Source organism: Sinocyclocheilus rhinocerous, unplaced genomic scaffold (assembly GCF_001515625.1).
Source record: "Sinocyclocheilus rhinocerous isolate Xijiao unplaced genomic scaffold, SAMN03320098_v1.1 scaffold86, whole genome shotgun sequence".
Classification (NCBI taxonomy): domain Eukaryota; kingdom Metazoa; phylum Chordata; class Actinopteri; order Cypriniformes; family Cyprinidae; genus Sinocyclocheilus; species Sinocyclocheilus rhinocerous.
In genome coordinates this window covers 717,320-739,025 of record NW_015650012.1, presented here as the reverse complement: position 1 = coordinate 739,025, position 21,706 = coordinate 717,320, and the positions used below count along the sequence as shown (strand labels likewise).

The window sequence follows — 21,706 nt, the reverse complement described above, 5'->3', positions numbered from 1 at the left end:
GAACCAAAATGTAATTATATGTATATATTTTTAAATAAATATACAGATACAAATATTACTGCTATATAAAGAATATTGTTATTGTTGTTGTTGTAAATAAATAAATTCAGTCTTAAAATAATTCAATTTCAGTCTTTTCCTAACACAAAATGACTTGGAATAAAATGCACATGGGCTACTTTGAACATCATGTTTTTAAGTGTCCATAAATATCTTAGGTTAGAATTAGACAGAGGTCTCACTCACTTGACTTGGTCTAAAGTTTCCTAAATTAGATCGAGTGAGGAATAGAAAAAGGCTGAGAGAAAGAGCGAGATGAGACTCTCTCCTTCGTTAGCAGTTCCACACCAGCTGGGCACCACACAGGGCACTTTACTGGGACAGATGGCAGTGTCACCCACACTGCTGCCTCACTCCAACCTGTGCTGGCAGAAACGCTGCCAGCCAACCGGGCGGAAATCATTAACACTGGAGGGAGACTGTCCTACTAGGCACTCAGTGCAGGGCTGGGCAGAGAAAGGAGAGAGGGAGAGCGGTGCCCCTTAAAGTGACCTACGCTGAGACAATCTGTCATGACTTAAGTAATTATCCAGATTTTTATATATGCATGTAAGGAAAGAGAGAATGAATACAAATAGAGCTGTCATTATTCAAGAGAACAGTATCACTATGAGCCAAAGCTGAAACGGCCCTACACATCTTTGGTTTTCTGGATTTGGAGAGTAAAAGAGCAGCTCTTTCCTCTAACATTTGCACTTTTGCTTTATTTCTCTGCTTCATTTCATAACTCTCTCATTCAGTATTAAATGTATGACTTTCTTGGACAGTGGACTCTATCTATTTGTTATTGTTTCATTGGCTTTTTTTTAGGTGACCCATGCCAGTTGGGTGAGAAAACAAAACTCTGGTTATCTGTTTGCATCACAGAGGTGTTGCCATTGGCCAAATATTTGCTAAAACAACAGCTAACACAGGCCTCCTTAATTAAGCTTCATTACACCGCCTTCCAACAGTTAATCTGATTCTGAGTGTGTGTGTGTGTGTGTGTGTGTGTATGTATGTATGTGTCTATTTACATAGTGTATTTACAAAAGTGCGTTAAATCAGAAAAAGTTTGTCTAAGTGACATCTGGAGAAGGCCTCAGTTGAAATGTTGTTGTTCCACCCCCCCAGAACTATTAATTTAACAATATAAAATACATTAAAATGCAATTCATATGACCTGAATGACAGTTCATATGACATATGGCTTGTTCATGACATATGACAGTTCACATGGCTTTCCCAGCTAACAAAAAGGTGTTCTAAAAAATTTTAATGTTAGCGTTTCAAATAAGTTCAAAAAAATATTATTTCTGAATGTTCTCTGAACTTTCAAAACATCAATTTCTTTAAAATATGATTTGCAATTTTTTTTTTTTCTTGATTATGCAAAATGTTAAGGTAACATTCCATAGTATTATTGTGCAAACACCTTGGGAATGTTAGTTTTAAATGTTCTCTGAACATTATGAAACAAGTAATAATATATATTTTTTAAATTGTTAGATGAACATCCAAACTAAAACGCTTCAGGAAAAGAAGTTTTATGAATGATGTATAAATAAAGTTTTTGAGCTAACATTTTGAAAGCATTATGAAAATCCAGAGAACTTTGAATGGAAATTCTATTAATGTTACTAGAAGAACATTCATAACTTTTGGAGAACCTTGCCAGAATGTTAGCCAATATTCTGAGAATGTTCTCTATTTTCTAGGATGAAACCTGCTTTTAATATCTGAATTACAATTCTAAATTAACATTTTGATCTTTTCTAGGGAATAAAGTCAAAAATGTCTTGGTGATAGTGTTCTGATATCATAATGAAGAAAAAACTCAACATTTTTGAATGTCATCTATAATGCAACTTCCCAAAAAGGTATTTATGAATTTCATTATATTTGTAAATAATAAAAATAATAATTAATTAATAATAAAAATAAATATTATAATAAATAAATAATATTTTACATAATATATGATAAAAATAAATATATACATAAATAAATCATTATTAAATAAAAATTTAATTAATTAAGGATTAAGTTAGATTTGTAAAAAATATTTTTCTTGTTCTTTATCACTTATTTGTCATTGACTATAAGTCTGTGGTATGTCCTGGTTTAGATAGCAAGAGCAAGGTAAATGTGTGTATGTGTGAGGAACGAAAGTTCCCATCTCAGTCTAGCACTGCTGTGTTGTGTGTTTACTGACACTGGTCTGTCCGTGATTAGCTAAGAGCCACATGGCACAGAAAACAGCCCTGCAAACACCCGGCAACTTACACCAGACTGAGAAAAGAGGACTAGAGTAGCAACTGGGACTATTTAGGGTAGTGAGTGATAAAGCAAACAACAAGAGGACTATCAAAAGTAAATAGCATCATTAACTAGGAAAAGAAATCACAGACTTGCTAATTGGTTTCTGTATTTGTGGTTCACGAGAGAGTTGCATTCCCTGCTAGAATTTAATGAGGAGAGAAGGGGGTTTTGGTGCATAAAATGTTAAATCTAAAATATGCTTTATCTCTTTTATCTAATCTGACCAACTGGCTTTTTTAATATTTCTTCAGCAGATTATATTGAATGATACTATATACTCAGTTGGATTCTGTTTAAACATAAATAATTGATACCCTATGATTAATATATGTAGTCATAGGACATGAGGTTGTCACTGTCTGAAATTAATGATATATTCTCTTTTAACTTAAGCCACGTTTAAATCTATAATTAGGCCACTGAGTACTTAATGACAGTCTGGCGTCTGCACCTTGATCATCGCCTCCCTTTGGAGGAGCCCGAGCCGCCCTTCTCTCGAACCCTCGCAAAATCTCATGACAACATTGTCTCTGTTCTGGCCGAATATACCGCGCGCACACACACACACACCCCGCATATTGTTCTTGTGATTACAAACCCTCTGTATGGGTGGGATACGGATTTTGACACCAGGGGTGAAATTTCCTCAGGTTGAGGCTGGAGATCATCTCAGGAAGTTTTGAATATTTTCAGACAGGAAGTAGAAACATATGGGCCACACTCCAGGTAATGCCGACATTCTTGAGAATATTATAGAGGCCTCCACTCGCACACACACACAAACCATGCCACGTTCCTTAGATGAAAAGACTAAAGCTCCTCCTAAAATACTCGATCTGCTCCTGCCTGACATATGCTTGTCTTTCTACCCGCGCCTCTAATTTGACACAGTCCTGGATGCTGTGTGTATCTTAGGGAAATCCTGGTATGCGGCATTGCATTAGGGGCCGGAGGAGCTCTCGTAACCTCACGGTGACTTTCAGAGTTCATCAGATGAGATGCCAGATGTAGGTGTCTGATATGTCCAATGCGATTACCTTGACTACCAACAAAAAGTTTCCCCGTATAGCCTGTTTAATGCTAAAAGCTGTATGGGCTTTTATAGGATTTAGCTTTTCTCTCCGTCCTATTGCTCCAGCAGTTTGCCGTCTTTAATCTAATAATACTCAAGGCTATGAGCTGTAAGGTAACTATGGAGATCACTTAAGCTTACCGTCTTTAAGCTTTCTCTTGCAGTTTGGGCAACTAATACCTGATTACATCCCGGTGCAGACAATAGGGTTGGTGGTGTCGATTGATGTAGCCTGTGCTCCGTGGGGGTGGGGGAGTGGATGAAGGCCTGCTCTGTAAAGGATACCCTCTTTATCCCACCCTATGAGGGGCGCTTAGTCCTGGGGGAGCCAGCCGGTCCCTGAGGTTCGGCAAACCAAAACACGCTCTCACACGGACCGGATTTTAGCAATGAATGTACCAGACTGTTTCTTTGGGTAGCTCCATGGTGAGTTGATCTGGCAGATGGCAAGAAAAATCACAGAATCAATAGAATTAATGCAGTTCATTGAGATAAACAGATGATTTTAGTTAGCATAAACTCACAAATCTGGGAGTACAAGTAATTAAAGGGAAAATCAATTCTGTCATCATTTACTCACCCTCTTGTCGTGAAATTTGGCTAATGTTCCAGCAAAGTTAAGAACAAATGTTCTTCCAGTAACATTGATAGAATGTTCATTCAAACTTCTCAAATCTTTAGCACAAAAACATTTTTTATACATCATTCATGGAACTTTTTTTCTGAAACATTTTAGATGGATGCTCATCTAGTTTTTTTTTTTTACGTCATAACGTACTAATTGTTTCAGAACGTTCAGAAAATACTCAAAAGTAATGTTCCCAAAATCATAAAATTGAATTTTCCCTTAATGTTTTCTGTAACATTTGCATAACCAAGAACTCTCTCTCTCTATAAGTGTTATCTGACATTATCAAGATGAATTTGTTCTTACACAGTTTAATTCTGAGTTTCTGTCATATTTTATTACCATTTTCTGAACTATAGCGAATAAACTGTGATAATGTGAAATGTTGAAGGTGTCTGAATAAATTTTTTAGTTTGACTGTATATATACTGTGCGTTTTGAATGTTCAGAAAAAAATTTTTTTTTCCATAACTTAATGAGAGCATTGACAAAACGTTCTTACAACATATTTTTTTTGCTGGAATTAAGGTGAATAAATGATGTAAATTTAAATAAATAAATAAATTTTATACAAATTTTATCTTTCAATAAAATAATAGATTTCCGGGTGAATTACCCCTTTAAATGTTCTAAAAATGACTTGCTTAAATTAAATAATGATATTTCCAAAACAATGAAATCACAGCAATCAGCTGCATTTCCATGCAGGGTTATCCCAGGCACGTCACTGAATGGACCAAATCAACAAGGCTCCACTTCAGGGTATCTTTTTCTAACCATCCCACCACCTAGCCAACAACCTCTCCTGCCCCCTCATCTATTGTGTTAACCCCCAGAACCCCCTCTGAGCATCAGTGACCACAACAAAGCATCGGGCAGAGCTTTAAACTTCGTAGATCAGCAACCTAGTGAGCCTGTAAGCAATGCTAATGGCTAATAGTGCATGCGAAGCATTAAACTGACTAGCACTGAAACAAAGTATACTCTCTCTCTCTCTCTCTCTCTCTCTCTCTCTCTCTATAAGAATGTTTGGTTCATTTTTATTCATTTATTTATATATGCATAAACTTTTGTTTGACCAAATCAAATTCACGTGGTGTAACCAACAAACACATATGGTGTGGCCAACATGAAAAACAAAACAAAACAATAAATAACCCCCTTTTTTTTCTTTGTGGATACTTGTCATTGACCTAGTTCACAACTGGTGGTCACAACCTTTAAAAAAAAATGGGTCGCAGGTCTGTTCTGAAAAGGTTGCGGTTGGAAGAAAAAAAATAAAGCTAAACGCAACTAATGCAAAACGTTAACCATGCATGTTCAGAAAACAAAATATACAGACTGTTTAAAAAGACATTAAAAATACCTTCTTTTTTTTTACATCAAAGGCTGTGCGTCCAATCGCACTCTCAAATTCAACGCAAATTCATCTGTCATTTGGTAACCAGGCTGGAACTAATGCAATATTTAGCACAGTGTTTCTTCCATGTGTTAAGCTGCTAAATGATTGAGTGTGTTTATGTAATTACAATGTTTTATTTTATTTTTTTATTTTGTTACTTTTGTGCCATAAACAATTTGGTACTGTGTTTGGGTTGCCACATGACGTCTAGTATAACATCTGGGTCCTAAAGCAAAATCAGCTGAGAATCACTTGTTTAAGCTAACAGCTCATTTACCTTAAACGTTGTGTCAATGAAACCATTCAAGTCCACAATCAGAGCACCACACTAAAAGGGTCATCAGTGTTAAAATCTCTCAATCTCTGGCCCTCACTCTGCTCCCCCCTTTCTTCACCTGTTTTTGTCCTGGGGGAATGAAGCTGTGATGGCATCAAACTACTGTTCATCAATGGATCCTACACTCATTACTACTGAGTCTTTGTCACTTACAAAAGCTCCGCTGCACAGTCATCTGGTCATCTCTTAATACACACTCCAGGGGTAATTGGCTCATTGCTGCAGGACAATGTGTGCAGGGCTATCAGGAAATCCTGAAAGGTTAAGACAGTTTGATATTGTACTGATTTCCAGGGGGCTTTATCTTATTTTTTAGTGGAGACTAATTAGCTTTATTTCTATGTTTTATAGACATTTGTTTCCTGTAAAGGTGAAGTTTCTACAGTGAAGTTTATAATACTACATTCATTTCTAACATCCAAAAACACTCAATCTTTTAAAATGGTTTTATTTAAATACCAAAAATGTTATTTAGCATCAGCTAACTGACTAAATACATTAATTTATACCAAATTAGTTAATGAGTTAAATCAGGTTAAAATTGCTCTTTAAGATGATAATCACGTTACCACATTTTACAGTGTATATATTCACTGGATTTGTGTGTGTGTGTGTGTGTGTGTGTGTGTGTGTTTTAACAATTCATGAGTTACTTTTCAGTTGACTTGCTATCGACTTCTATTGCCATGTTCTAATAGGGTGTTGACATTTTATGAATTATATAATTGGCTGGAATGGATTTTGCTACTGTATACATTTAAGTTGTAATTCAAAATGCCCGGTTTTGGTTTTTAAAAAAAATCTCCTATCAACACATGTTAGTGGATTTCCCTTCTTCACTACATAATCCTATCTACAAATCTACAGATTTTTTCTAAATTCGTTGCTTGAGCAAATTCGTCAAGCTGACATATATTAGTTTTAGTTACATTTAGTCTAGTTGTAAACCAGAGCAAGATTAAGATAAAGGTAAATAAATGACACTAAGACCACTAATTCCTGAGATCTGTGACAAATATTTGTCATTTCTGTGTGTGTGTGTGTGTGTGTGTGTGTGCGCCTGTGTGTGTGTCTCTGTGTGTGTCTGTGTCTGTGTTTGTGTGTGTGTGTGTGTGTGTGTAGAAAGACGACACATGGTCTGTGAGAGCAGGTCTGTTAGAGGACATCCGGGAGGAAAGGAAATGTTGGCACATGCTTCCTCCTGTACTGTCAACTAAAGGAGCCACACACACACACTCTTCATTCTTATGCCAAAGTCTGACACACACAATCACACAAATGGGGGTAATTAATCTCCTCTTCATTAGGATTACCTTTTTTCTTTCTTAAGGGATTCAAAGATGTCTGGATATAATGAACACAATGAAGTGCATTAACAATCCAAGGACAACAGATATGATGGCATTTGTTGTATATGCAATGAAAACAAATCCCTTGATCTATTGCAGTGAAATCCCTTGGAGTCAGATTCACAGCGCAGTGACACACAAACACTCACAACCTAAATGGCCATTAATGCATTCAGTTTAATGGCTCATTACAGAGGGAGGCAATGTTTAGCCAACAGTGTTAGAAAGGTCAGCAACTGAGGGGGGAGGTTAGAGAGGTGAAGAGATTCACCAGATGAGGGTAGTCGGGTGCGGGAGGGGGGGATCACCAGTACCCATGGGAACTGGAGTCCTGCCCTCTGTTAATGGACTGCAAAATGAGCCCCGGTCCCCCGTGTCATCAAATCAGATACAGAGGCAGATGGAGATGGAGTGAAAGATGACAATCAGGGTCAGACCCTTCATATTAAAACCGTGCTGTTTCAACGCTCACAGTCGGAGGTGGAGGCACAGGAAGCCCTCGTTTCACTCACACATATTTGCAATAAGCTTAAAGCAGTAGATCAATGTACTCAATCAAGTAAAAATGTACTCACCATCAGGCAATCCAAGAATTAGATGAGTTTGTTTCTTCATCATATCAGATTTGGAGAAATCTAGGATTGCATCACTTGCTCACCAATGGATCCTCTGCAGTGAATGGGTGCCGTCAGAATGAGAGTCCAAACAGCTGATAAAAACAATACAATAATCCACAAGTAGTCCACATGACTCCAGTCTATCAATTAATGTCTTGTGAAGAGAGAAGCTGTGTGTTTGTAAGAAACAAATACATCATTAAGATGTTTTAACTTTAAACTGTATGTATATACAGATAAATAAATAAAACTTCAACCCAGGTAGCAGGGCCATAGCTGGGGTTTGCGGGCCCTGGTGCAGGTTGTACCTGTGGGCCCTGTTTGAAATTGTGTAAATAGCACAAACAAATTAATAGAACAAAGATACAAATTAAACAATGTTTAAGTTATTTTTCTGTTCAAGTACAGAAACAGAATAATCAAATGTAAAATATCATTGCATAGTCTTCAATGTATACATTAAATATAGAATAATTCTTGTTAAAACTACAAAGTAATTCAGTTAAGAGCAGTGGGTGATTTTCTCTTTTATTTTCTTGGATTAACATTAAGGAGGACACAGAGAACAGCTAGTAATTTAAGCTCGGTCACTTTAAGAGACAATGCATCCAATATGATACACATCCGATTTTATTCTCAACTGTTTATGTTCACTTAAGACATAACCAACGTTTTTTTGAAGATACTTGCCAAGACAGGTATTTCGACATCCTTTTGTATGTATTTGTCCGTTCAAGACACAAAACTCAATTTGGTGTTTGCGGACTGTGAGACAGCTCTCTGTGCGCGCACAGAACACAGTGTGCAGGTGCTGAATTAAGCTCTTTCTTAAATTGATGAGGTGCAGGCCTATTTGTTCGTTCAAGTGCAAGAAGACGCGAAGGAGAACTCAACTGGTTGCTCGCGCGTCTGAGACGCGGCTCTCTGAGTGCGGGCCGAACACAGCGCACGATTACTCAGTTGAGTTCTTTCGCGTCTGCTTGTGCTTGAATGCTTTAAAATCTCTTGAATGTTTTCATTGTGGTTTAAAAACAGGTGCAAATGATAAGCTTTCGTGATGAGGCGCAGCAGTGGCCCATCAACTGTCCTGAGTGTACAGTATTTCATGCTGTCCTCGGACAGTCGGTTGAAATCGGAGCCACCCACACCCATGGGCACCTATATAATCGTCACCACCTTTCACCCTTTAGCAACGGCTCTGCCAGGTAGCATGTGGAAATATAAAGAACAGAGGTGACAAAATGAAAAAGAAATCAGTGAACCAACCATTTCCAGGCTCTCACAGAGTCCTCACATCTGCAAAGTGAATTTGAAAGCAGTCACATTTATATGATGATAATAACCACTAGAATTATTTTCATTTGGCAACTTTTAACAAAACGACAACAGCCATATGTCTGCTGAAAATAAATGTTGACTATTGGTGAAGAAATCTGATAATCTAAATATTAGTGGAAACGTGTCTACCTGAGAACGTCACTGGCAGGTGATTCCATTGCCATTTTAAAACCGTAAAATTCCTCACTGCCAAATGGAGGACTAGTTGCTGTAATTAAATCATTAAATTCCACTCTCAGCATCGCAGGACATGAAGAGAATCGACTAACCAGCTCGCCAAACCCATTTGCTACTCGAGCATGAAATTATGACTTTTTTGGATAAAAAATTACAAAGCTAACATCTGATAGCAAGGTGCACCCAGGGGGAGGATTAGCGCACACAGGGGTGTTAGCCCTCATTACCAGCAGTGGATGAGAGGAGGAGAGAGAAAATATACTGGGATGGAGAGATAGGCTGTGATTTTAATTGCAGGCTTCTCTGGTTGGCTCCTTATCACCACCTCTCAGAGGGATCAAATGGCTCCTCTGAATGGAGCATTTCATTAACCTGTCACCTTATCACGGGACAACCTGTGTGATGCTAATGTGCAAATTACCATAAACGGGATCGTTTGTTTCCCTGTTGGACATTACTGAGACCCTCTCTGGCACGCCATGTGAACGCTTGTGTGTGCGCGCGCTTTGAGAGGGAGGGGAGAGATGATGATGATGATGATTCTCTCCGCTCCATCAAATCACTATTACGCTCCTTTATTACCTTCTTCACCAGTCCACACTACCAGACGTTGAAGCCGCTTCTACAAACCCTAGTGCTGCATGCGCGTGTGGAAAATGCTTAATAAAACATGAAATATTGACTGGAGAATGGCCAAATGCATTTAATCATGGATGGACAGTGATGGCAAACTTTAATGAACACATTTAGTTCTCAAAAAAAATATTATTTTTTTAAACCGGAAAAGGCATTTGCTTTACTAAATCAGCTTAGTCGGATTCTAATAGGCTACTGGAGAAAATAATGAACATGGAAAATTTGTTACGTTTAGCCTATACATATTTTTTGTTAAAATCAAGGTAATGTGGGGATGTAACAAGCATTACATGTCTGAATTTTGGTGACTGTAAATTCAAATGTGTCATTAAATTTTAAATGTCAATATACTAAATTATATAAGACACTGAAATATGTTTGGCGTCGTAAAATGACGCTTCATAATAATGTAAGGCTTCATAAAATTCATAAAAATGTGTCTCTCTATTAACACTTCTGGGAATGTCCCTTAAATTATAAGATTTATACTGTTAACTAAAGCATACCTTTTAATAAAAACCATTTCAGCAATATATTACTGTAAAAGTATTCTATATGTACTTTATACTATAGCCTAAACTAAAATATAGGCTACAAGTATATAGTTTTACAGTAAAAATGCATGCATTGTCTTTTAAAATGTTTTTACCATAGTAAGATAACTTGGTTGACAAATCAACAGTTTAATTAACAATTTCACAGTATCGTTTTAATCTTTTTCTACATCAATAAATTTAAATACCCGTTTAGGATAGGAAGTTCAGAATGTCAAAAAACGATATGTTAAGCAACGTAGCTTTTAATATTGTTATAATATACATTTTCTTATTTTATGTTTAAAGATTTCGATATTTGTTGTCATATTCAACACTTCAACGCTAACAAGACTGAAGTACTTCGTTTACACTGCCACACAATAATACACACTGCAGTCTAGTTATCGCGTGGCCTCGGATAGGAGGGGCTTCGCGCTTAAGTAGCATGCCAATCAAGTCGTCAACTTCAAATTGTGAGAGGTCCAGAGGGTAGACGCATCACTAGACGTTCCTCCTGACGAGACCGCGCTTCTGCACCAAGCGAGAGTTATCGCTGTGATTGAAAGTGGATTGCCCTTCTCTCCTGTAAATCTCCACCAGTTCCTCGGGAGTTGGACATGTCGTTCCCCCAGCTGGGTTACCCACAGTTCCTAAACGCCTCCCAAGAGGTATACGGAGCGGAGCGCACGGCTGTCATGCCGTCCTCTCCACGCGAGGGAAGCTCGGAGAACAGCGCAAATCCCGCGACTGCAGCGGTTGCGATCACGCCAATGCTCGGCATGTACGCGAATCCGTGGACCGTGCAAAACTATAGCGCCTTCTTACCTTACAACAGTGCCGAGCTGGCCCTGCTCTCTCAGATGGTAAGATACTTTGTACTTTTTTTTCCTACAGTTCTTTGCCGCGGATAAATATATATTTTTGAATTGATGAATGAAGCATTAATGTCACGGTTAAATCATAATTGCCAATGTTTTTAAACGATAAAACGTAAATAACTAATCTTTATCAAATGCATGATAGAATTAGGTCATGAAATATATATATATATTTAAAAATATCAATAAATGTCTAGTTAAAAAGAACAAATTATAATTTGTCATTTTTCCACTTACACAAACTGATACAAAACTTTAATTAAAAAAATGAAACCACGAGTCATGCTTATTGTATTTATTTTTATGATTAATTTTGCTTTTATATTTTAACTAATTCATGAACTTTTTGCAAACATTTCCATTTAGTAAAAAATCGTTAAATAATTACAGCTACATGTAGGCTAATAATTTGTAATTGTAGCTGTTAATGATTTAAATATGATTTAAATAAGAGTTTTCCATTTCAATTGGTTGTTTTAAAGTTAACTGCAGCTAAAATGTTTGTTGCAACAGTTCCCCGTTGCAGAGATTCTACACCTTACTAATCTTTCTATTACATAGGCCTATTTCTGAGAGTTTAAACACTTTTACTCATAATTTATACTTGTACTTATTTTACACTTTTCCAATCCCCAGGGGTCGCAGTATGAGTTGAAGGATAACCCCGGGGCTCACCCACCAGGATTTGCAGTCCACGCTGCGCCCGGTTTCTACCCATACGGCCAGTACCAGTACGGTGATCCGGCCCGGGCCAAGAGCGCTACCAGAGAGACCACCAGCACACTGAAAGCATGGTTGCAGGAGCATAAAAAGAACCCGTATCCCACCAAGGGCGAGAAGATCATGCTGGCCATCATCACTAAGATGACCCTTACGCAGGTGTCCACCTGGTTTGCCAACGCACGCCGGAGACTCAAGAAGGAGAATAAAGTGACCTGGGGTCGCAGTGCCGAGGACAGAGACGGACGAATTTTCGACAGCGACAATGACGACGACGACGCGGACAAAAACGACGACGAGGAAGAAATCGATCTAGAGACCATCGATTTGGACAAGCCTGAGGAGCCCAGAGGAGATCAGAACAAGGAAAGCTCGGATAATCAGCGCGAGAGAGAAAACCTGGAAACACCGCGGATATTATCCTCACCGGCACTTAAAAACACGGACAGTCCTATGTCGAGTAGTAATAAAGAGCAGAGTGTGGTCAAAAGCGTTGATGAGGTGTCTCCTTGTGGACCGGTGTGTCAGCGGCCTGGGAACAGCAAACCCAAAATCTGGTCCTTGGCGGAGACGGCCACAAGTCCCGATAACACGCAGAAACTCTGTGTCTCCTCGACGCCCGCAGGCCTCAGGGCCTCACCCTCGACCCATCCGGCTTTCCTCTCCACTAACGGAATTTATACGTGCCAGATTGGGAAATTACACAACTGGGCAAACGCGGCTTTCCTCAGTGCAAATTCTCTGATGGGTGTGCGCTCACTTTTGAGTCAAAACACTAACATCCCAAACCACAGTCCCGTTACGAACCCCGAAAAGAAACCCTCATCTGCCTCTGGGTCTCCATGTCTAGACAGCGACAACTCATCCGACAGTTTCAGTCCTAAACATAATGGTTAGTTTTCAGTATGCAAAGTCTTTTACAAGATTGTGATTGATATTTTTGTCACATTATCCAACAACATTTTTAGTCTCGACTATTTGGTTAAATGTTAGTTTAAAAAAATACGTTTTCATTTATTTCCCCTTTGAATTTTATTAGATCAAGAGAACCTTCAGAGAATTGAATCTCCAACACTCGCGTCCAGACCACCGTTCCCAGTCATCCACGACAGGTAAATTATACACGAACACGTCAGTTTTTTTCAAGCGGTTTTAATTGCATCAAACTTTTATTAGCTTTAATAATGACAAAAACACAGTTTCACTTCACACATAAGTCAAAAGAACAGTCGGAGTCATTTTATAACAACCTTCCTTAACATTTTGTAATGGCTAATGAGCACCATCCAGATATAGGCTAGCTATCATTCATCATTATTAAATGCATTCAAATTGTTAGAAACTCTTTCATTTACATTTAAATAGCAATTAAACTTTGATTAACACATTTTCATTAATAATCCTAAATACTGATGTGTGGCTAGTTAATTGCTTAATTAAAGCAATTTAACTACTAACCGGAGAAAATAAGTTATTTGCATCGAGATCACATTTTAACTCATTTTTCCCATTTCTCTACTCCCACAGGTCTCATCATGAAACATCACAGCGCGCTCTGAAGACTATTTCATGAACACAGAACTTATCAGAACCCTCTAAATTATTTAACGAAACTAAAATGTGATAATACAATAACAACATATACGTCATCAGATAGACCAAAATAATTTGTATTTCTTAATACGCTCTCATCCTGCAATATATATATTTTTTTGTATTTTCATTTAAATTTCATTTCAGCATGTTTGAGTTTTCCGTGTAGCTCGCCAGCATTTCTTTTACAGAGTTAATAAGAGTTATTTGTCAGAAATTGTGAAAATTATATATTTTTGTGTAATAAACTAAATGAGATGAATTGTGTTACTGAAATCCATTATCTTAAGTTGAATAATTGTGAGTTATTTATTCAAAAGCCATTACTGAATGAAGACACAGAGTAGTTTCGTTACTGTCGTCTTGCTACTTTAATTGTGCAAGCAAATTATATGTTAAAAATGGTGAAATAATATTAATAAGTGGAAAAATAACATTTATATAACTTTAATGATACGGCATATGAACACGTCAACATATGATCTAAATTATATTGTATTAAACCGTTGATTTACAAAAAATATGTATCAACACCAGTTAATTCGTAATACCGGGGGAAACAATTGAAGGTGATTTTACCAAAGCATTTTAAAAGTTGTCAGTGTGTAGAAACATTTCAAGTTACCGCTTGGAAATAACCGTAACTAGGCAACGGCGACATCTATTGGCAGGTTTCTCGAATTTGTTTAGAATGCAAAATTATTCAAATTCTCAAAAGAATTGAAAGGCTACATGAATAAGCGCTATTTATTGAAAAAAAAAAACTATAAAAATAGAATCCGTTAATTCAAAGGTATTGCAACATTAGTTAGTTGTTCATGTTACCTAAATAGGCTAGCAAGAAATCACAAAATATGACAAACGTAGAAACCTCTTTAAAAATGTCAGTCTCATTCAAAGTGATGTGTTTAAAAATAAGGTGAGAGGATGCATGCTTTTGAGCTGAAATACTTTTTTTATCAAAACGCAGAAACAAAATTGAAGTGAAAGAGTCTCATTCAAAGTGATGTGTTTAAAAATAAGGTGAGAGGATGCATGCTTTTGAGCTGAAATACTTTTTTTTTTATCAAAACGCAGAAACAAAATTGAAGTGAAAGCAGTGTGCTGCAATTCAAACAAATGACTAGTTATGCACGATTAAATTGTTTATGAGAGTTCATAGCGCGGTTTCAACAGAAGGCGAAAGCTCTCCTTACACAACCTCGACAGCTGACTGAAATATGGAGACAGAGGAATATGGATGGCAGCTGTTCAAATGCCAGCGCACAGCATGTGTGTTATAGCTACTCGGAGGAGAGTGGGGTGTGCATGGAGATTATGTCAGTGATATGTGGAATATAAAGGCCTGCTAAGAACAGATCGAGCTACACCTGAACTACTGGAGCTCTGTGGTGTATCAACATCAAGATAAAGCGGTCATTCGCTAAAAAGCTTGTTTTATATGTTTTGCTTTATTATTTTAAAACCAAAAAGAATTTTGAAGCAACACGTTGCAGAATTCGAACTGTTGATAACGCGCCGAGGTATGATTTAACAACACGAGGGTAGCAATTTACAACATCGACTTTGTTTCATTACGGCATAACTGAACTAAAATATACCTATACTTATTTTACTATAGACAACAATAATGTTCTGTTAAGCTTTTTAGCTTTGTTTGTTTGTTATTCGTCTAACTTACTATAAATTGTTACATACTCAAGCGTGAAAATCAGGGACCTCTCGCGGGACATCTGAAGTGACGACCTCCGCAAACCTTCAGAGAAAATAAACCACCGCCCGGGCCAAAAAGGTTTATGTGAAGATGTGAATTAATTTTCAGTGTTTGGAAGTGTGTTTATATTCTGTTTTCTCTGTCACAGATGCTGCAGTAAAGTAAGTGTTTTAGAGAGAGAGGAGCAGAGAAAGTTAGTGACAGAGGCACATCTGGATCGGGTCACATTCTTACTGTGTGACAAACAGACTGATTTATGGATGTCCTAATCAAACACATGATCCCCAATCAGTAAAAAGACATTCTGAAAGCTTTTCGGGATACAGGACGTCAGCAAAACCGCACATTCCAGAAAACACGGTGCTCAAGGAGAAGTTCATAAAACTTAAAGGTTCAAACCCAAAGGTCAAACTGGGGCCAAGAACATGGAGCACTTGGAGAGTGAGTGTGGGAAATAAACCAGGTCCATTAAATCACTGACTGTTGTTTGAAAATTATTTATTTTTTTGCTTGATATGAAAATGAATCACTCCAGTGAGTGTAAATGTTTGGTGACTTCCTGACCATCAAGCAAGTACCTCAACTGTCAAAAATTTGGTTAAAATCACTGCTATTAATCTTTTACTTTTGTTTGTTTTTAAATCCATAAAAATGTCTTCAATGGTTTTTTTCAGCATGGCCCCCTTTTCTTGTCAAGCAGCTTTTTTTCCCCATTATATATGGTTCTTGACTACTCGGCAAGCAATAGCCGTCATTTCACCGTCTCGGTTAACTAGTCCGGCTATGAGTAAACCACTTCTACCCAAAATAACCTTGAATTTGGTTACATGTTGTTTTTGCCAAAATAACTTGCGATGCGTTTGATACCATGTAAGCAAAGTCAACAGTGATTACAAGAGGTGCGTCCCAAATCACGTAGGGTACTTATGCACTATTCTGTGATGTTTTGTAGTATAAATAGTGCGATTAGTACGTACACTGATAATTCCAAAAAGAAAAAGTGCACTTTAAATACCCGGATGATGCACTTCAATAAAAAACGAAAGCTGCGTCCCAAACGACGCACTATACACTATTCACTTATATACTATGTACTCAATCATGTAGTGTATGAATTATAAGGTTATTTTGTCATTCATAATCGGAGCCCCTCCCCCTTCACTACCTAATTAAAGCTGGGACAGTTGAGTGCATAAAGTGTCCAACATTCCACACTTCATTTTTTAGGTTATTTAAGTGCATCATCCGGGTATTTAAAGCGCACTTTTTCTTTTTGGAATTTTCAGTGTGAACGCACTACTCGCACCATTTATACTACTAAACGTCACATAATAGTGCTTAAGTACGCGATTTGGGACGCACCTGAAGTGTGGAATGTTGGACACTTCATGCACTCAACTGTCGCAGCTTTAATTACGTAGCAAAGGGGGAGGGGCTATCAGACCCCGATTATGAATGACAAAATAACCTTATATAATTCATGCACTACATGGTTGAGTGCATAAGTACATAGTGTAGGAGTGCATAGTGTATAGTGCGTCATTTGGGACGCAGCTAAGGTGTTTGGTTTCATTTCTTTGACATGTTCTATGTGTAGCCATGATTTAGCTCGTAGTCAGAGCAGCTATTTGTAGCTCATTTAACTGATGAATCAAAACTGATTCATTGTAGTTTTTGGCCAGGCAGTGCATGGTTGATACCCCATCATGTTCGCAATGTCAATAATAACTACAAGATGTAAGTATCATTTCATGGCATGGTTGATCTGTAGCCACCATTTAGCTCTGAATTGGACAGGCTACATGTAGTCTGCTTTTAGCCCATCCAGCAGAATCGACGCAATCAGGGGCCTAATCTAAACGGCTTGGCTATAGCCCTATTCAGACCAGTGATGAGTATAGCCAAAATAGTCTTAAAATTGTTTACATGTAATTTCTGCCCACACAGCTTGTGGGATGCATGACATCATATCATCAAATGCAAGTAAACTTTTGAAACATTTGAATTAGCAGTATTTTTGCTGCCACACATAACATTCATGCACATTATATGATATTATTTGACCGTCTTTCATTTTAAGTTAAATAAAAATGCAATTACAATTCTCAACCGCCAGATGACAACTGTAGCCTACTGAGACTTGACTACTGGGAACACGAGACTTGAAAGTTAGTAGAGATCACTGTTGCCACATCTTGCGATAAACATTTCTGCCATTTTTTCATTTTTACACCAGAGAGCAACCTGTTGGAGAGCAACGGGCGAGCAAAGGGCAAACAGTAAACGTTAAAGGACATTCCTACTTTGGTCTAGTAAATATCTGTGTTTTTGTTTTGACATGTGTTCATTATTTATCCAAATTTTTGTAATCATGTGTAGGAACCGTGACATTTTAGCGGGTAAGTAAGCCATGTTGTGATCAATTTAAAGGTACGGTAGGTGATTTTTAAAAATATTTTTTGTTATGCTGGTTGAAAGTCTCTTTACATCCTGATTGCAATCACTTAACAATCAAGTTAAGTGGTCTAAATGTATTTATATCATCTGTGGAAGGCGTAGGACCATAAAATGTTAGTCCAATCAGATTCTTCGGTCTGAAGATTATGATAGGTTGCCTTACCTGTCTGTCAACGCATGTATTTGCATACCCCAAAAAAAAAAAAAAAAAAAAAAAATCTTTTAAAAAATTCTAAATTCAACATGAAGGGAAGGTTGTCCGTTGCAGAAGGAGGCATTTGAAAAGACTGCACTGTTCTCGGTCATTACAGGTAATGGTGATAAAAACAAGATATGTATTGTATTTTTTTATTTTTTTAATAACTGGTTGAATAGAATAGAAAAGAAAAAACAATATAAATAAAACCAACAATTTCCTTTTAATTTCACTGTTGGTAGTTTGTTTGTTGAAATAAGTAAACCAACAAAAGGGTTAAACTTTTTTTATTTTACTTTGCCATTTATACATAATGTTTTAATGTTAAGTGTGGTTACATGCTCTAGATTTTTATTTTGAATTATCTTAAGTTATTTAAAATATTTTATTTTGTCGTTCTTTATTTGTATTATCTTAACTTGTTAGTTTTTATCATAATATTTATATTTAATTGTATTGTATTTATAATATTTTATTTTGTCATTAATTATTCGATATTTTCATAATTTCATATTATATTAAGTTGTCTAAGTTGTTTAAAAATATATTTTTCTTAATAAAAGCTTTATATTTAATTTGTTTGGATTGCCATTTATGAGAACCTGTTTTATTTGAGTAAAAATTATTCTTTAGCCATTATTTTGTTGTCTATTAGATGTGTATATGTAGTCATCCATTAGCTGTCTATTTGATGACTAGTCTATTCTTGGGCTATGGTTAGACGTCCATTTAATTTTCACTGACAGCCCAAATTTTCCCTTGTTTTAGCCTAGATATCAGGGCTGTGTTTGGACGGCTAGATGTTTTTTAAACACAAAATTGCTTGCTCAATTGGTTGGATCTTCAGATACTGGAAGAAAAAAAACCTTTTCTTATAAACAATTTGGTTACCGAGTTCCTTGGAAGCACCAATGCATATATAATGGATTTCTAATGAACTGGAGAATAAAATGTTATTGGTGGAATTTTAAAAGGATTTACAGTGACTATCTGATCGCAAAATGTAATACAGAAGATTTCGTCTTTTAAATTAACAAACCTCAATACCTATCACATAAAAAAAATTAAAGGCAACGAGATTCAAAAAATAAGAACAGGATTTGAAAAACAAGAAGTTAAAAAGACAAATTTGCCATATTTATAACGGTTCGGTTTCCTGGCACTGGATAAATGTTTTGCCAACCAATTTTTTTTCTACTACAAAAAATTAGTTGTTACTGAATTTTCAGGCAATTAAAATTAAGACTTAAAATAAGACTTAAAATAAACAAACAAAAAAAATACTTAAATTTAATGAAAATAAATATTTCACAACTAAAACCACAAGACAGACAAAATAAAACAACTCTTTAAAAATGACTGTGGCTACATAACAGATACAGATTTAAGTAAAAGTAATAATGCATTAGTAATCTATAAAATGGTTCTTCAAAAGCAAACCCTGCATATTACTCTCTTTTTATGAGGCATTTTTGCATTTTCAGGCAAGACTGCCACATAAAGAATATTACTATCTTTGGGTCCACCTGGTCAGGTGATGTGCCAATCAAAGCAATGACGCTAGAGAAGATATCAGTCATGTTAAGGCATTTCTGTGCTATGCTAATGCTAATGGTGCTAGTCCTGCCTGGGCCTTTGTGGCCCACCCGTGATAAGACATAAAATGGCTGCCTGTTTGAAAGGCTAGGTTTAGGCTTCATGAAATGAATATATTAAACCAAGAAGGTGTGAAGGACGGAGAGATGGAGGGAGGTACAAAAAAACGGAATAAAATGGAGCAAAATAAGCAGAAAGCGAGGTGGGGAGAGCAGAGCGTTCAAATGTTTAAAAGGGGGATAGGTTTCTCTCATGAAAAAAACATGAGAGAAATCTGCCTTTGCAGTTGGAATTGGTTTCAAAAATAGAAAATGGTTCAAGGTAACGATTGCACATAACTACAGGTCTAACCTGAGGTAACCTCGACAGACCAAAGCCCTGCCGGACTATCTGATGCAATCAGTTTCCCAAAGCATATAGAGGATTAATATCCAAGTGTAAGAGAAGAGTGTCCAAGCCCCATCACCACATGTGCTGTTATCTGTAATCCTGTTAAATAAACGTCATACCAACCCAAACAGTCTGGGCAGATGCATTGCAAAGTGCGACTGAGATCTTACAGTCCTCCACCTAGAGCTCTGTGAAGGAGACATGCTCTTCTGAAAGACTGACAAACTAATACCCAAACTCTCTCTCTCTCTCTCTCTCTCTCACACACACACACACACACACACACACACAAACCAATATGCAACGCTCACACACTACTAAGTAGTAATTTTAGCACTTTTATGTTACAGTACACTTCCAAAACCAATCCCCTAGAGCAAACTGGAGTTAACTACGGGAGTCTTGCTCAAGAACCAGAAAAGCACCACCTCATGAAAATGTATTAGCTTGCAGTCAATTAAAGTTGGTTTATAGGGATAGTTCACCCAAAAATGTTAATTCTGTCATCATTTACTCACCCTCATGTCATGTCATGTGGAACATAAAAGAAGAAAAAAAAATTGCATAATGTCATAAGTGTTTGGAACGACATGGTGGCGAGTAAATTATGACAAAATTCTCCTTTTTGGGTGAACTATCCCTTTAATAATCTGTAAACTCTGCTTCATACAGAAATATAATATTTATAGCTGACACTAATAAGCCATTTTAGCAGACACCAATAAAATGTGTTCATATGGCAACAATGTTAATCACATCAGAATAATTTCAGTAAAGTTTGAAGGCTTTGGAAGGCACATAAGCTGTACACAATGTATACTAATGTGATTTCAGTAAGCTCAGACACACTGTAACCACATGAGGTCTACACTGACCACAGTTATTATGAAGCAAATCAAGAGGTGCCAGCATAATGCATGACACTGGCTTCTGAAACAATCTAGATTAGCTGCAAAAGATCACAACTTAAAATAAAGCTGCTGTCATATGCAATACACAAATTCAATTATTTCAAAGAAAGACAGCATCTGTTCATCCTTTTACTTTCAGTAAAAAAATAAAAAATAAAAATAAAAATCACACATGCATGCTAATACATGAAAGCCTTTTTTATTTATTTTTTTCTGTTGTGTTGTTTGTGTGATTCATTGATTGATTCAAATAACTTATAATCCTTTTCATGAGATGTAGCAGAATTCTAATGCACTGCCAGCCTTCATGTTATGGATTGAACATATGGTGTCTTATTTAATTTAGGTTGCTTATTTGACTTCATCGGTTTTATTTTCTATGTTTTTGTTTGTGTTAATTGTGTGTTTGTTTAATAGGTGGGTAGATGAGACATAAAATGCACTCCCTGACCCCTTTAAACAAGCTCTGAGCATTCGGTTATGTCTAAGCAAGTCTTAAAATAATAAACAATCCTGTAAGTGAATTGCCCCACCTCCCTCTGAACCCTCATTCTACAATACTATCCTATTGCCTCCGTTCGCACCCCAAAGGTAAAGTAATTAGAGACAGAAGGACAGTCAAACCATGCATTCACTTCTTAAAGGATGGAATGACAAGGATGTTTTGACTGAATCTGAGACCGGTTTATTGGCATATGCTATTCATTAAATGAGTTATTGTGAGAGAATGACAACATTCTGGGTTGATTTAGTCATTAAAATCATTAAAAAAAAAAATAATAATAATAATAATAATAA

At 36.8% G+C, this 21,706-nt stretch overlaps 1 protein-coding gene and 1 long non-coding RNA gene across 2 annotated transcripts in view; one reads left to right on the top strand and one right to left on the bottom strand.

Annotated features, from left to right (window-relative positions):
* The window catches only part of LOC107711313 (uncharacterized), a 52,079-nt gene that overhangs the window by 25,718 nt on the left and 4,655 nt on the right, over positions 1-21,706 (bottom strand). Inside the window, exon 2 of the long non-coding RNA XR_001636690.1 lies at positions 3,614-3,869. This is a non-coding gene — a long non-coding RNA (uncharacterized LOC107711313). The remainder of the gene's footprint in view (positions 1-3,613; positions 3,870-21,706) is intronic.
* On the top strand, positions 11,019-13,815 carry LOC107711312 (iroquois-class homeodomain protein irx-1-like). The gene is made up of 4 exons (XM_016516281.1): positions 11,019-11,316; positions 11,968-12,943; positions 13,091-13,163; positions 13,579-13,815. Exons 1-4 carry the CDS (start codon positions 11,071-11,073, stop codon positions 13,622-13,624), a joined length of 1,341 nt encoding a protein of 446 aa, XP_016371767.1. The 5' UTR covers positions 11,019-11,070; the 3' UTR covers positions 13,625-13,815.

What these genes read in the sequence shown, in the direction of transcription:
- LOC107711312 (XM_016516281.1), top strand. Translation starts at nt 11,071, where the DNA reads ATGTCGTTCCCCCAGCTGGGTTACCCACAGTTCCTAAACGCCTCCCAA. An exon ending in TGGCCCTGCTCTCTCAGATG is followed by an intron (nt 11,317 to 11,967) that starts GTAAGATACTTT and finishes TCCAATCCCCAG; the next exon opens with GGGTCGCAGTATGAGTTGAA. An exon ending in TTCCCAGTCATCCACGACAG is followed by an intron (nt 13,164 to 13,578) that starts GTAAATTATACA and finishes CTACTCCCACAG; the next exon opens with GTCTCATCATGAAACATCAC.